The sequence below is a fragment of the Solea senegalensis genome, linkage group LG13, assembly GCF_019176455.1.
Source record: "Solea senegalensis isolate Sse05_10M linkage group LG13, IFAPA_SoseM_1, whole genome shotgun sequence".
Classification (NCBI taxonomy): Eukaryota; Metazoa; Chordata; class Actinopteri; order Pleuronectiformes; family Soleidae; genus Solea; species Solea senegalensis.
The window spans coordinates 20,342,834-20,360,745 of NC_058033.1; the positions used below are offsets into that span (position 1 = coordinate 20,342,834).

At 41.3% G+C, this 17,912-nt stretch overlaps 1 protein-coding gene across 4 annotated transcripts in view; it reads right to left on the reverse strand.

The window, feature by feature from the left end:
• rapgef6 (Rap guanine nucleotide exchange factor (GEF) 6) overlaps positions 1 to 17,912 on the reverse strand; it is a 103,518-nt gene that overhangs the window by 74,281 nt on the left and 11,325 nt on the right. For all 4 annotated transcript variants that reach the window (XM_044042993.1, XM_044042989.1, XM_044042990.1 and 1 more), the window contains exons 2-3: positions 2,584 to 2,654; positions 1,336 to 1,392 (exon numbers count right to left, since the gene is read on the reverse strand). In XM_044042993.1, coding sequence (XP_043898928.1) covers positions 1,336 to 1,392; positions 2,584 to 2,654 — 128 coding nt within the window. The remainder of the gene's footprint in view (positions 1 to 1,335; positions 1,393 to 2,583; positions 2,655 to 17,912) is intronic.

Genomic DNA, 17,912 nt, shown 5'->3' on the forward strand with positions numbered 1-17,912 from the left:
GCATTGATATTTCTATTTTTATCGCCTGTATTTTATTTGTTTTTGTTGTGCTTTTCTGTTTTTTTTAAATCACCTACTGTAAGGTGACCTTGAGTGGTTTCCACCATGACATTCTCTTATCTAAGTTACCTCCATTTAATGTCTCTAAACTCATTAGTCTTAAAAAACAGAATGGTTATTCCCCAAGATTCAGTCCTTTTTTCGTGCAGCACATCAGCTCCATGCTCCGTCGTGGAACTGTTAACATGTTAAACTGTAAAATAGCCATTATCCATTTACCCTCAACACCAGGCTAATAATCTTCATATTGAGTTGCACTGCAACAAGTCCAAACACAGTGGTCCATGATGAAGAGGTCAGTTAGAGGAGGAGCATATCTGTGTCCGTGTGACTGGACAAGAATACAGAGACGGAGAAACCAGGAGTGTTTGAAGAGCGGAGATTAGATACACACACACACACACACACACACACACACACACACCACAGTGGGAAGGAGCGAGGCATTATTGAACGACGGTAACGTTATCACCTCTTCTTCCTTGATAAACAACAGTGGCTTTTGCGTGTGTGTGCTGGATGCTGAATTAAACATCCGAGTATCTAATGAGATTGCAGTGAAGACAATAATCCATCACCACACACTTCCTTCATGTCCTACCTTCTTTCCTTCACTCAAATATTATCCTTTCGTCCTCCTACTTCCTTCTTAGCACATTCTTTCTTTGTTGTCTTCTCTCCCCTGCTCCATCTTCTCTCTCTTTTTTTTTAAATTTCCTCCCCAATTCTCTTCTAATCTCGTTTCAACTCAATATCTCTCAGCGTCTCGTACCCCTGATGCCTTTCCACTTGACTCTCAATTATGATTCATCCCACTTCATTTCTTTTTCTACCTCCCTTCCCTTGACTGATTTCTCTCTACAATTTCAAAATTACATATATATAAAAAAAACGTGCCTCAGACTCCATTTCTCCACTTTCTGTGACAGACGGGCAGAAAAGACGACATGAGCCGCGAGCATTAGATCGTTGTCCTCCTGAAATAATCAAATATGTTTATGAAACTAAAAGAGATACGAGCAGAATCTTATTTAAAGAATCCTGCAGTGTTTTGAACTGGAATAGAAGTTTTAATGCCAACGGCCACGAGTCAAGATATTTGAAAGCAGCAGAGTTAAGACCATGCAAGAGTTAATGCTATAAACCAAATTTGGAAATGATTCAAACAGCACACACTGTGACTTTTCCTAATGAATAACTTCCACGCGAATGAAGCTATTTTGACAGAAATGTCATTTTAACGAGAGGAACAGTGTGAGAGCAGCGTGTACTCACTAGAACAGGATATGGTTGGCCTCGTGTCTCTCGTACCTCGCCGAGGTACACATCGACCTGAGAAAGAACGACAAAGATGTTAACTTCCTCCCAAAAAAAAAAATGACTTGTGTAATACATCTCCAGCTCTGACACACATCACACATCCATCCCTAGACTTTCTCACCATTTTCAGACGCCGTCATTACTGTCTGTCAGCTCAGTGTTAAGGTAACCCACTACTGCGATTACGACCACTTTACTGGATGCAGCCCAGACGACATTTCATTTTCTCTGGTCAGAGATAGTGAATATGAATGTTGATCTACTGAAGACAATTACCAAAAGGTGTCATTCAAATTAACTAATTGGGCAGCATGACTTATGATTCAGTTTATAATTTCTTGGCAAGGTTTAGGTTGGTTTTCCACTAGTACCTACTCAGCATGGGCGGAGTCATCACTGCACGGCTGCATGAAACCGCCGTGACACACAAAAACGAGTTTTAAGTGTAAATGAATCATTCGAATCGAATCAGTTCCTTAAAACAATTTGTTCAGTAGTTTCTCCAGGGCCGAGCACAGTGTTGTCACTAAATCCACCAGACTCCTCTGTAAAATATTGAGATTTTAGACATTTCCCTGGTAATTGTTGGAGACTAACCCGCATTTTTAGGATTGTTAAGTCTTTTTAACTGAGCTACAGTGCGGCATTGTTCGGCATCTGGATTCTTGACAGACTTCTCTTCCTGTGACGGCACTCTGACCATAGTGTCGCCTCAGCTCGCTTGGAACCTCACCAGAGCAGGTACTAAAAAAAAGTACCTCATACCAGGTACAATGCTAGTAGAAACGCAACTTAACCGTGCTGTGCCGTGTCGTGTCGAGCCGGTGGAAACGCGCCAAATGTGGCATTTCTTGTCAAGGGGAAGAGCAATTACTTTAAACTTAAGCTGAACTGAACCAACCATATTCCTGGTTTCAAAAACAGAACATTTGAAAAATGTGTGGTATGTGTAACATGTAATAAGCACCGACGCCTGAATGTCCTGAGAACAACATGTAAACAACAGTAAAAACCGACCCAGTACCAAAAGGCATTTGCAAAATCCTCAGCACTCATAATAACATAAACATGACACACAAGTAGAGTTGATCTGATAAAGTGATGCTGAGATTGACAACATTTGTGTGTGTGAACAGTTATATTCACTTGTGTGGACTGACGTTAATATCAGGTGTGAACGGGGTGTGAAAGAAAATGACTCACCTTAGCTGATGTTCCCTGAGGTGAGAGAGGACGTCCATGTGGTAGAGGTGGCAGTAGATGGAGTGGAGGTCCTGCGAGATGGTGAGACAATGACATCATAATTAATAACTATTTCAACAACACACACCATTAAAGCTGAAGGAGTTGCTGAAGTAGTTAAGGATATCTGCTGATACAGAAAATCTGGTACATAATCCCTTTTTTATATTAGTATTTCTGCCTGTCTGGATTACAAAGTACAGATCTAGTCTAGTATCTGAGAGACCTGATAACTCCTCTGCTCTATATTTTACTGCCTTTTCAAGCAAAGTACATCACACACCCAGAAGTCTGCAAAAAACTGCAATTTTCTGAGAGTGCTCGGTCGTTAAAAAGTCGAACCCTTCTGAGAGATCACCTCTTTGTTTAGAGCGTGGAAAGCCTCAGCAGCACCGTGTAAATTATGTCTCCGACACTTGGACTGTGCCAAAACACCGGCGATATCAAACTGACACCCTCGAAAACAGACCGACAGCAGGTGTAGCACCTATCAGCGCACATGACAGCGGCGGCGAGACGTGCACAGATACAGCGTTATCCACCGCGGGCCTGAAAATAGACTTCTATCAGGGGCTGGCTGTCAAAACATTAACGGCTTCTTATAAGCATCTGTGGGATCAAACAAACAGAACACACGCGGCCTTGGCAGCGACTTTAAACAGGTGCAAAGCATGCCTGACTGCTTTTACACACACACACACACACAGATGGACGGAGGGTCATTTATTAAAACAACAACACAGAAAATCAAGGACCAAGGATTTGTGTCCTTTAGAAGAGTTTCTGCACAACCTTCTGCACAAGTCTAAAGCGCACGAGTTCAGAATATACTAGAGAAAGCAACAGCATACGTGCTGGAGCTGAAACAATGACTCGATTCATCGAATTAAAACAAGATTTCTGATTGTTTCAGCTTCTTAAATGGGAATATTTTCTTCGCTTCTTTGCTCCATAAAACAAAGAAGAATAAAAGAAGTTGGTTTTTGTGGACAAAAACGACGTTTTCTGGCATTTTATGTAATAATCATAAGTTGCGGCTCTAATATGTACACAACACTGCATATACAGCGATATTGGTAAAATATCTAATTGTAATTTGTCACAATTTGAGTTGCTATACCTTTTTTTTTTTTTATGCCAAGCTCAGAACAATATTTACCACGTTAGACGGAGCACAGATGGAATTATTACTAATATACTCCACCACAGGGATGAGAACTTTAGTAGATTTAGTATTTTCTCAAACACTAAATAAATAAATAAATATTGAATCAACAAAGAAGGTATTGTATGTGTGTGTGTGTGTGTGTGTGTATATGGTGGTCAACACTGACACTGAGCGTCTTTAATGCAAAGTGTGTTTTGTTTTTTCCACAGTCTAACAAATGCAGGAAGGAAACGTTGGTGATAGAAAAGAGAGCGAAAGTAAGAAGAAGCGAGAGAACAGTCAGACAAAGAGAAAAACTGTGGGAGAAAGACAAAAACAAGACGGGGATAAGAGATAAAGGTGAATTCCACATGAACTATGAGGTGCCAATGTGTGAATTCAACTTAATAGACTTATTTATAGAGTCTAGTTTCAGAGCAGTTTGCAGCGTGTGGATGAACAGGAGCTGGAAATGTCCCGGGTTTGGGTCTAAACCTTTCCTGATCCCCATGAGCTGGGTGGAGGTTTCAGTGTCCGTCAACGTCTCAGAGACCCGACTCTGCACTTTCGGCCACTTAAATGAGAGTTAACAGCTGAACGACAGAGATCTTGACCTGGTCGGCCGCCTTACAGACGGAGAGCAACCTCCATTATTGATCCTGAGGCAGTGACACGGTGAGCAGAGAGCCGACGTTGAAGGAAGGAAGCCCCGGGTTTTGGAAACTGTATCGACTCCGAATCACAGTTAACTGGATTACAGAGCACGACAAACTGCCACAGTAAGCGCTCCTGTCATGTGGCTGAGCCATGCATGTGAGTGTGCATGTGGAAGTGAATGCGAGAGTCAGGGACATGCGGGCCTGAAGCGACGGCCTCGATACCTACAGCAGCTCTCCCATTCTTTTTTATTAGGATCTTGGGTTGCATTAAATGCACCACCTGACTCAGAAAGACAAACAATACGACGACTAGGAGCATCATTTAAAATGTGTCCCCAATGTATTATGTGGCCACATCAGATTTATATTAGCGCCCTAACAACAGAGATAAACATGGATCTCAAAGTTCTGTCTTATTAAGTGCAGAGTCGTGCTACAGATACACAATTATTGACATAATCAATTCATGTAATTAATATTTTCTCAACTCATTAGCCGTTTGGTGCAGAAAATGTTGAAAACTAACGATCGATGTTTCCCACACCTCAAAATAATGACGTTTTCAAACGTCTCGTCCTGTCTACACATTTAAATGAATCAGTTTGAATGATTTTTTTTTTTTGTTATACAGAAACTAATCAATACATTTGCACTACGTCATCTTGATCACAGTCATTTCCCGGGCTCAGATGATGGACCACGATGTCCCTAAAACCAACCAATGCAGTGAATCTACTACAACTAACACACACACACGCCCATGAATCTCAACTGTCCCTATTTCATGTATTGATTGGTTTAAAGCAGGTCATCGATAGGCTCAGACAGACAGATAGCAGGATGTCAAGGCTCTGTCGTTTAATCTGTAGTCTTACTAGAGCGGGGGAGCGGTAATGCGATCCCTACGGCGGCCACACAAATCTCTTTCTCCGTGCACACACTCACCGACTGGATGACAACCGAGGGTGGGACGGCATTCGTGACTTGCATCATTTAAAGGTTTACCTTCACTTATCTTTTAATTTTAGACCATGGCAATAATTTCCCAGACAGTTTTCTATCAAAGACGAATCCTTCACGCCGTTAACCATGAGCAAATGTCCTCTCCTTGTCCCGTCCTCTCTTCCCTGAGGACCACACAGGTCAGCCGGGCGGCGGTGAACAGTGACCTTTGACCTGACCTCCCTGGAGGCTCATGTGGACGCCCGATGACCCCATCTGTGATTAAGACGTCACGACCTCAGTGGAGACGTGCGTTCGTTCACACACATGAACTCGTCTCCAGCCTCAGCTCCCGTCTCATACACATGTACACCAGCGTTGCCAGATTTGTTTTCATTCAAGTGCTTGAAGATGGATTTCTCGTCACTTCTTCAATTTGACAGGCGTGTCTATTGTGCCTGTAATGGAGGGCGTTTAAAATCCAAAATAACTGGATGATTCTAGACTCTAACAGGTTTTTAACACGTTTACTTTCAAGAAAAGTGTGAATTTCTTTTGCTGTAGCAATCGTAACAAATCCACACTGCATTCATCGTCTACCAGGAGAAAGTCCTTTGTTCCATTTTGGCTAAAACGTCGACTCTTTGATGACACAGGGTCTGCTACTGACTGCAGAACTGTCTGAACGTGTAGTCTGTCAAACTCAGAGTAAGACAAACGAGGTGAATCCATAGGGCTGAGTAGCTGTCTGTGACTACGTTAGCCACGGTGCTGCTGCCACCTCCTGGCTGAACGCCTGAAAAACATCCGTGTACACTGAAGTACTGAATATCTACACAGATATGTTTGGATAATCTAAAGGGGATTAATTAGATGCTCCGTTGTGGTCAAATCTATAAAGACGAATGAGAATTGGTGTCTCTACTGACGGTAAAATAAACAACTGTAGATGAAAAGAAAGCTATTTTGTACTAATTTTACATTTTAAATTTATGGGGTTTTTTTTCCTCCAGCACTCCTGATTACTGATATTATGACATGAGGCTTGTTAAACTATGCCTGTTACTCATACACAACATGCCGCTGCAGCACACAACCTGGATCAGTCACACAAAAAGCAAGTTGCAGCAGTGCAGAGTGCTGTCGTCTCGTCCCACCCACCACATTTCTCCCTCTCCTTTCAGGAGAAAAACCTTGGAGTGACGCTGGTGTGTTCCTGACATGTTTAGGCACTCCTCAATTCACAGGAAAGGAGTGGGCTACTGTCGTGCCAAACCTGCGATTCCAGCTTCTTTTTTAAAAAAAATTTCATATCACATGCACGCACACGCACGCACTTTTTATTTCAGAATTTCAACTTTTTATCTCATAATTATGACCTTTTATCTCATAATTATGACTTTATCTCATAATCTCGACTTTTTATATCATAATCTCGACTTTTTATCTCATAATCTTGATTTCTTATCACAGAATTATGACTTTATCTCAACATTTTGACTTATATTGAGGATATTTTTATTATCAAGGCAAAATTTTACCTCACAGATTATGAACCTGGCGTGGCAACAAAAACATTATCTCATAATCTGGAATTTTTATCTCATAATTATGACTTTATCTGATCATTTTGACTTTTTATTTCATAATTTCAACTTTTTATCTCATAATAAGTTTATAAGTTAGTTTTTATTAATCCCCTTAGGGAAAGTATTCCTCTGCATTTTGACCCATCCTAGAATTAGGAGCAGTGGGCTGCCACACTGAGTAGCGCCCGGGGAGCATTGGGGGTTGGGTACCTTGCTCAGGGGTACCCCAGCCCTTTTTGGCCGGGTGGGGATTTGAACCGGCGACCCTCCGGTTACAAGTCAAGTTCCCTTTCCCCTTGGCCACAGGCCGCCCATAATAATAATTATGACCTTTTATCTCATAATTTCGACTTCTTATCTCATAATTATGACTTTATCCCATAATCTCGAGGATATTTTTATTATGAAGGCTAAGTTTTACCTCATAGCTTATGAACCAATAAAAACAATAAAAACGCAACCGCAACAGAACACGTTGAGTGTGCCTTTTGTTACCAGTCGAGCGGCTCTTCGTCCCACGGCCTCCTCCAGCAGAACGTATGTGCAGTATGCCGATCTGTGCTCCACTGACACAGAGAGCATATTGTAGACCGACAACACAACACAAGCATTCAAGCCGGGGCAGAACAAACAGCTTGGCTAACATCCTGCCTGCACAGCCAGAATTTAACATTTACATTACATCGCCTACGACCGACTCCCTGAGCCTCTGTGTCAACATGCTGGGCTATAACATATCCAGACTAAATGGCAGTGTTCAGTTTATTCACAGCACATACTCTATGTCACTTACATTTATTTTTTTAAGGATAACACTAAACAGGTTTGTTTATGAATGAAAATATAAGAATATTTAAATATTAATACATAAATATTATGGCATTTAAAGCTTAAATATGGCTGAAGCTTTCAATAAAACTGTACAATAACGCAAATAATAAATCATTACAATTCACTTATACGACATGTGATAATGGATGAATGTTATTAAGTTATTATAAAAGTTGTTATTGAATTGCATATAGAGAAACAATTACTCGATGAATCTATTATTATCGGTTTGAAGCTTTTTTCATGGTTAAAACGAGATTTCTGATTGTTTCAGCTTCTTAAATATGATATTTTCTGGTTCCTTTGCTCCATATCACGAAAATAATCATTAGAACGGAATCATTTTGGTTTGTGGACAAAACAATACATTTGACAACATCCTCATTTCCAGGTTTGACTAACACGTTTTCTGACATCTTATGGACCAAACGATTACTCGATTATTTGAGAAAATAATCGTTAGTTGCAGCTCTAGTAGTTGCATCCACAGCTGCATGCAAATGTGAATTATGCTTGAAACTGAAAATGTTACATACAATAAGTGTCTCTGCTGCTGGACATTCAGTGATTGGACAAGTTTTTAGTTTTAGATTTGAAATGTGGGAGGGAGTCTGTGTTATGGAGGTCAGGAGGAAGGGAATTCCAGAGCTGGGGAGCAGAGGGGACAGTGAGGTGGATGGAGGAGGAGGAGGATGTGAGCAGGCAGGAGTGAAAATGTGCAGGAGATCTGAATGGTACGGAGGTGTGTGTATACTGTACATGCTAAACTATGAAGTTAATGATAACACTTTCATATTTTTGCTTCTGGGTGGTGCAAAATATATGAATCAATGCCTGTGTGTTGAAGTTCATTCATCTTCTACCACTTTATCCTCCAAAATGAGAGCCGCAGGGCCACTGGTGCCAACCTCAGATGACATAGGGCGATAGGCGGGGTCACCAGTCCATCACAGAGCCACATAGAGACAAGCAACCATTCACTGTCACACTCACACCTAAGGTCAATTTAGAGTGTCCACTTGACCTCATCCCCATATTGCATGTTTTTCGACTGTGGGAGGAAACTGCAGAACCCGGAGAAAACCCACCCACACACGGGGAGAACATGCAAACTCCATGCAGAAAGACCCTTGTTCTGACCGGGTTCCAACCTTGTGGCCCTCGGTGAAGAACATGATATATAAAATGTAAACTTACTTCTTAATGCAAGAGGTTTTTATCCCAAGTTTACTCATGGAAAAAAAAATCCTATATATTCTTATATAAAAGATAATTTTGGAGTGAAAAAGGCACAGCATAGAATATTCGTGAAGCTGTGACGGCTTCCCCGAGGGCCTACAGCACCAGCTCTGATCCCTTTGCATCATAACTCCAGGCTCCAGGATCACGATCCATACAAAACAGAAGCTCCCAGACAAAGCTCTGCCTCTGCAACGCTGCACGGTGTACAGCCTTATCACTGTCAGCGGCATCAGTGTGAGATTTTCAAGTACACTAGCAGCACTTAACTCATAAATCCCCCACCGCCCCACCCCCGCGGCTATTTTCCCCTCACAGCTTTGGCCTCTTTTTGACTTTGACAAAAGGAACTATTTTCACAGAACAAATCCGGGATGGAGAGCGAGGGGATTTAAAAACTGCTTCATTCAAGGACTTTCTTTTCTCAAGCTTTCACCACAATGCCATCCTGGAGTCCGAAAATCACACATCTCTGCTACAAATAATAAAATGCGATGTAGAAAAGTGAGGAGCCGGTTCATAAAAAGCCCAGTGATGACGCTCACAGCGTTGGTGGTGGAACAAGCTATGGAAACAGTAGGAAAGAGGGAGCAAGAGCAGAGGGAGGCAGCAGACATGACCACAGATACAGTGTATGCTTGTTCAACTGACAGCAAAACACACACTATACTAAACAGCCAGAAATAGGATTTCACCTCACCATGGGAATGATGCCAGCTGTGAAGAAGCATGGCACATTTGGACCACTTTACACTCTTTACACGTTATCTCTGACTCTGACTCGCTCATTCTAGAAGAAGAGGGTGAAGAGTGAGTCTAGGATTTCACCTCACCATGGGAATGATGCCAGCTGTGAAGAAGCATGGCACATTTGGACCACTTTACACTCTTTACACGTTATCTCTGACTCTGACTCGCTCATTCTAGAAGAAGAGGGTGAAGAGTGAGTCTGGACCCGAACGCACCAGACCAGCTGCCATCTCTCCACCCGCCAAACCAAACATCCACCCACACACACACACACACACACACACACACACGCACACAAAAACACTGCCACACACAGAAATGGAAAATCTGATCTTAGCTGCAGCTTTTTTTTGCTTTTTTTTCCCTGAAGTGAATGAAGCAGGCACGGGAAGTCTTTTTTTCTGGCATTGGAAAAGTTTTAAATATTTACTTATTATTATTATTATTATTATTAATAAACTTTTTGTTTTTTTGCACTGAATGAAACGAGTTGTTATGGAATTTAATCATTCAAAAATATGGTATTTTATTGTTTGATAACATACTTGTTGTCTTTGCGCTCCCTCATTTGTTGTTTGCGTCTCAACTGATGCTTTCAGTGATATTGCTTTTTTGGCTAGATGCCACATGGCGAGGGCTAAAGAGAGCCATCTACAAAATGTTTTGACAACAAATCATCATCGGGCACACTATTAAATTTGGGGAAATTAATTTAATTATAGGAAAATCGCATTTACGACAGCCTACAATAACTTTCCATAAATAAAAAGCACAAGAATGCTTTGAAGTGGTGTCAATTTTGACGTTTCATCTGCACTAATTACAACGCACTTCCTGCCCAAAGTATCTGTTGGGGTTTCTGCAGAATTCAAAGACAATTTCATAAGTGATTTCCACACCCTCGTTCTCTCTCTCTCATTACCAGCTCATTTTAAACTCATCCATCATTCCCCCTCGGTCTGCAGCGGCTACAGTACGAGCTCTCGCTTACACAGCTGTTAACATTATGACGCGGATAATCTTAATTATTCCCGAATATAACGTTTCAGAGTTGGACGTGGCGCTTGTTCATCACATGCTGCTTTAAACTCATTTGTTTCTCATGCTTCGGCTCTTTCTAGATTCTCCTCCATTATCTCTCTCCATCTCAAATCGGTCCGAGCAGTGGGTGGACACAGCAGTCGGAGACGAGATGTCTCGTCAAAGACGCAGACGTTGCTCTCGGTAACTGCCGGTTCCTGTCAGAGAGCGCTCAGCTGCTATACGTTAAGACAGACAAAAACAAAAAAACAAAGAGGCATCTAAACGAACACGACAGCTCCAAGTTCCTCTATAGGAGTGAAATTTAAGTAGCTGATGCATGCACCCACTTGGCCGTGGCCTTTTAGCCACAGGCGGGCTGTCAAGATAGCCAAGATATGGAGCAGATAGCGGATCTCTTTCACCAATATGTTCAGACAGGCAGCACCGCTCTGCTTCTCACACTCACACTGGTGCTGCTGCTGCAGAGAACATAAATCAAAAGCAGAGCCTCACAGCGTGGCTCTATGCGCTCAAACTACTTTGGCGTGTACATTAAGGGACGCGGGTAAAAGTGCAAAGACAACATGCACTCGGAGTGTCTTACAGCCGAGCCTGCTCGTTTTAGCTAAACCGTGTGGGACTTGGGGGGAAAATTAGTTCTGCGTTTTTGTTCATGTGAGTCTCAGATGTTTCCGATGCCCCCCGGGGGTCATGTGTGTGAACCAGGTGAACCTGGAATGCATTGTTTCTCCAGTGAGAACAGTAAAAAGCATCAGGAAAAATGTAAGAAATCTGATGCACGAATAAGTACGCTTCATTATTCTTGGTTATTATGGATGAAAAAACTGCAATTACTGTATCTTTTAAAAGCCTAGACCTACAGAGACCCGATCACGTTCAGAGAAGAAGGATCTTTCCCAGCTGCAAATGTGACAGTAAAAGTGAGGCATTCAGTAGAATAGTTACAAAGTTATAAAAGTATTAAAGAAAAAAAATATATAAGTATTTTGATTCTATACATATCTGTAACTTCTTTTCCTTTGCCTCAAGTCGTCTTTATATTCTCATGTTTTAAATCCGTTACACCTAAAACTGGTCTTTGTCTTAATATTTTAATGTTGGGTCACAGCAGGTGGATGTCTGTGTCGGCAGTGTTGTAATTGTGTTTATGGGATACCTTACCTTTGAAAAAAGGAGATGCTACATCTCAAGAGAGCTATCTTCTGTCTAATAGATTCAAATAGAACTTTAAACAAATGTTGACACAACAACCCCGTGCATGTGAATATGTAATCATGGGCCAACATTCACATGGAACACGACATTTGCATGGAAAAAGAACAGTGTGTCATATAACAACAACAGCGGAGGCAAAATGCACCACAGTATCACCTCAGACACACACACACGCTGTACTGTATGCATAAGTCCCTGCCAGCAGATGGTTTCTTATCTGAATGAACATAAGCCAAAGTCATATTCCAGGTAACTACTGCATGTGACTCAGCTCCAACATTACAGGAAATGAATGAAATGATGACATGGACACTACACTTAAATTCAGCCTGCCTGGTATTAGCATGTGACGATGAGGGGAAAACAAGAACAGCATGTTTATTTGTGAATGACATTAGCGCAGAAAAACAAACAAAAGTACAAAAGCGGCGTGTGTAACATCACATGTTAACAGCACATCCTGGAAGAGATCACCGGCATCACTCACTCACACAAATTGCCTCCATAACACACAAAAACATGGGTCCGTTCGAGACTCTTATTTGCTCTGTCTGCTCAGTAACTGAGTCAATAACACACGGTGAATCGTGCCATTGAGGCTAATCTGAGATAATTCAAAAACTGGACCAATCAGGGACCTGGACGTCCAATTGGAAGCAGACTAAGTCATTGTGCGGGTCACGGCCTCTGCTCTGTTCTGTCACGGCATTCAGGGAAATCACTAATTAGTAACACATGACGGGAGAAGGCAAGGAAATCAAAAGTTTTAAACTAACAGTGACTCAACAGAGACATTTTGCAACCAAACCTAAAGCTACAATAAAGTCCAAATAGTAAATAAAAGGAGGAGACGTTTGTGTAACACAGTATTGTACGAGAGTGACGTCCACAGTGGACTTACATAAATGTGTCACTCATAGTCACAATCTTCACGACTGTCTGATAAGAGCGGAATGAAAGGCTGTGATCTGATCTGATAGAAGCATGTGATAGTTGCTCACTGTGTCAAAGGCTCGGCCGGCAGCAGGAAGACTTCAGTGCAACCTGAAAGTCAAAAACCTCAGCCGAGACAATTGTTACATTACTTTTAAACTGAACCTTACATGTCTTGAATGCCAAATACTAAAAGAAACCAGAAAACAGACAAAATACACATTTGAGAAGCAGTTTTTCCTTTAAAATTGGATTAAAAAAAGTACTTTTTGTGCCTTTCTGGTGGAAGAGATCATCTGACAGCGACTACGTGCAAAAGGTCAAATGTTCTTGCAGAGTTGTTAAATATGTTGAACTGCTTGTTTCCACAGGTCCACAAATGCCTTCAACTTTTATTGAACCCCTCACACAAAGCAAGGGCAGAGTGTGTGCATATTACAGGCTAAGCCGCGGAGGCCCGCCATGTGTACGAACACATAAAAGAAAAGAAATCCCTGTGACTCGTATAGAGTCGCTTCAGAAAAACCACTTATGTGGCTACAAAGACCTCAACTCCAAAACAAGATCATTTCAATCATTTTCAATCTTTCTGGGGGAAACAATTCAATTTCTGACCTCTTCTTCTTCTTCTTCTTCCCATCATCCACCAAAAACTACTTATTTCACCATCTACTGCCAGACACAGTTGTTTCAAAAGAGCTTAAAATGTCTCTAAATTACTCTCAGTTTGGACCACATGGTTTAATATTCTTAAAAGACACCACAAGTCATTGTGAGTATAAATTAGGTGGTTGAACGGGACTTGGTCGCCAACAGGCTACACGGTTCATTGTTTTATATTGTTGTAATGGTGTGGTGATGCCAGACAGGAAGTTGCGGGGGAATCCAGCTGTCACATTCCCAGCATACCAGAGGTGAGCTCTCTGCATTCTTGTCAAACCCGCCGACGGAACACGCAAACAATAGTGAGTGAAGCCAGTGACTAACGCGATGAGAAGTCGAGTGCTTGTGAGTAAAATGTGAGTACAGGTGCACGATATTTGAGTCAAAAAAATCACTCTTTTTTTGTAAACAAACCAAACAAGAACAGTTCAAAGTGAATGAACCAGTGACTGTAAACAAACATGGACGTCATGTCTCCCCAACTGTTCAGACTCACTCATCTTCAACCACTTGAAATAACGTGGAACGTGGAAATAACAAAAAGCGCGTATTACACGCCACACATGACATTTTTCCCACTGAGAATGATAAAACTTACTGCGTAGTTCATTCATACAGGTGTTTCGAGTTAGCCACCCATCAGCCAATCAGAAAATAGCCTTTCTTGTTGCTGGGGAAAGTCTGAAAATAGGTTTCCGTTGCAAGCACTCGGGCAGGAACACTCATGGATGCTGTGAGAGCGCGGTCAGGTAATCACTTAATTTATGATAATAGCTGCTTATTAAAGTGTAAAGAATATGAACTTAACGTTTATGGATAAGCTCTACGGTAAGAACATAAAACTCCAGGATGCAAGTTTCGGCTTCTCTTTAGGGGAGCTTTAATGTCTTTAATGCTTTATACACGGGCATTTTATAATGACCCAGTGAAGATGGGGATGAACCAACACGGATGAACACATGTGTGTGATTCATAAAGTGAGTAAGCGTACCATTGAGTAAAAACGGGTGACTCCAGGAGCGAGGGATTGTGCAAAGCAGTGGGTGAGACTCCGGTAAACGGATCGTTCAACAGTCAAATCAAATCGACTCTAATCCCGCTGCTCCACTGTGCTGCTTGCACAAACACGACACTTCACCTCACCGTGTGCTGGCAGGAATTTTATCATTTTACAGCTCACACGACATTACTCACAACCGTTTCATAAACGTCTCTCGTTAACCATTGGTTGCTCAATCGCGACGGACAGAATCCAGACTGATTGAAAGTCACGTTATCAGCACACGGGACGCAGGACATGCATTTATCTGCCCTTTTAAGAGCAGGTGAGATGTCTGATTTATGTTTGTATATTGTCATGTATACCATAAATAAGTATACCATAAATATACGATAAATAGCCTTGACAAGCTTGTGTTTGAAATGGGGCTGAAACAATTACTCCAGTGTTACTAAGGAATTAAAGCAGGTTTTCTGATTTTTCAGCTTCTTAAATGTGAATATTTTCTGGTTTATTTGCTCCATATCACAAAGAAATCATGCAACTGAATCATTTTTGGTTTTTGGACAACAAGACGAGACATTGGAGAACATCGTCCTTTCCAGGTTTGAGAAACACTGATCAACATTTTGATGGACCATTTTATGGACCAAACGATGACTCAACATACATATATCTATATATGTATGTGTATATATATATATATATATATATATATATATATATATATATATATATATATATATATATATATATTTATATATATTTATATATGTATATATGTATATACGTATATATGTATATATACTCATATATAGTACATATATATACATATATATATGCACACATATATAGTGTCCTACCTATGCTTTAATCTGCCTGGGAACTTTCTAGTTTGACATTTAGGGCTGTCACAGACAGGTATTGATTTCTTTTTCTCCTTTTCCTCACCGTTGATAGAACTGCAATAGCCACAGTGCAGTTCATAGAACATCGATGGTGTAAATATCAGCTGCACTTCCTTGACACCACTGTCCCTGACGCAAAGTTGCTTGGTAACCTATATTTAAAATTATTTCTCACACAGAGACTACGGGACAGTGTTTTTAATGAGTGCTTATATCAATAAACATTTAAATTCAGAGGTCATTTACACGTTTATGTCACTTAACGACTGAGAGAATTCCCCAGGACATTCAGTACATTCGTAGATCTAGGCCTGAGCTGGTTAACAAGCGTCCGTGTGAACAACAACACAAGGTTTTCATCATTTCCAGCCCAACTTCATTCTTCTAAAGCCTTTTGAAAAAGGAAAGGCAAGTTGACTTGGCACAAATCTGTCACCAAGGAATGCTGTCGGTGCAAACCTTAGTCACAAACGTCTCATTTACAACAAAAACAAAACAAAACACTGAGTTCAGACTCCTTATCTGCACATCCAAAGTGAGCTCCACCCGCTGTAGATTAGTCCCTCTCTGTTTTTGAATATGTAAATAACTGGTGAGCTGCATGCAAGGGATTTGTGGAGAGAAGAGATACGAGGAGAGTCGATGACAAAAAAAAAAGCATATTCATGTAAAAACTGAGAAAATAGCCACTTAAAAGAGGCCAGGAATTGTTCTGCATCGTTTACGCTCATAAATAATGTCAAAATATATACATTTGTTAACTATTTTCAATGTACAACCTTCAATTAAAATGTATTATTAGTATTATAATAACATCTATATAACACAAGGTAAAGAACAGTGGGCAGAATTGGGATGGGGAGGACAGATGACAGTACTGGGATGTGGAGAGTGACTCAATGTTTCCACAGTGGGATCTGCCAAACGGTTGGGGGTATGGTGGCTCCCACAGCACGGCTTTTGTCAGCACTCCACCCTCAATTGCTCTCAACAGAGGCGGCTGTCAGCCAGTCAGCTTCCAACGGACGCGACAAGACAGTCGCCGCACGCTGTCAAAACTGACCCAACTCAGTTTCTGATGATCAGTTATCTGATGACAAAGAGCTGAATCAACCAAAAAAATCCTCCGTCCGTACAATGCCACACATTTTTTTCCGTTACTTTTTATGTGACATTCAAACCTCACGTTGTGGAACATGGGGCAAAATTAGCTCTGGAACCGAGATACAGAGTAAACGCAGCAGATTGAAGTCGTCTCGGTCCACATCAGCTCGACCTCATACTGCACAAAAAAAAAAAACGCTTGACGGTTTTACAGAGATTGCTTGTGGGCCCCCACAAAGTTATCTTGTAAAAGACCCAACATAAGTTGTTCTTTTACTATAAATCAAGGTCAAACGCGGGGCCCTGGCTGCTAACAATGTGCAGCTACATACAAGAATAACAGTGTCTCAGCCAGTATTCTTTGGCGAGAATACATTTCTATGCTTCTAGACTGGAAACGTTATAGAATATATATACTGTACAAAGCCTTTAAGTGACTTAAAAGGGTAGGGTTGGGTATCGGTTGGGTTTTATGTGATACCGGTGCCTACGCGGTATTTTTACGGTTTTAAAACGAAACAGCACACGTTTTGTCACTGTGCTCGTCTCATGACTACATTACAAAAATATGAACTGGCAGAATTGAATATCTTTTGTCTCTGCATCGTTTAATTTTGTATCAATGTGAAGCCGAGTGAACAACACGGTGAAAATGACGCACAATAGTCAAGGACACAAACAGAGGAGAGCCGTTTTTTTTCTTCAAAGTCCTGACTCATCTTTACAGAATGCTTGAAGACAGTGTCAACAGCTCAGATCTCCAGAGGGAATCTGTGCAGTAACCTTGCCACGTTCTTGATTTTCATCCAAAGGCAAAACAAAGAAAGAGCAAGTGGTTTGTAATGGGAACGCTTCGACTCCCTCGTGTAGCGGCACTGCTTGGCTACCGCAAAGAATGCCGCTGCTTTTGACGACAGGCCAGTCCCCGAGGGGTTTACAGGGCACACTGTTTGGAAACTTGCATAATGCATGAACCCTCCCCACATAGGGGAGCGTGTTTTATTGCTGAGGCAAACAGAGAAAAGTTGAAGAAATCCTCAAGGACAAAAATATGCAAGGGCATGAAGCACGTGTGCGACACTGAAACGGCTACTTTTCATTTTAAGTGCGACCATTAAACCTGCTGCGATTGTGGTGGAAAATTAACTGCACAACACCTGACTAAACTTTGTGAAATCCCTACTCGTTGTCTGAACGCCAGATTTACTAATAGCTGAGGTCAAGTGGTGACCAACCTGACTACTGTACAAATAGTCTGGGAATTAA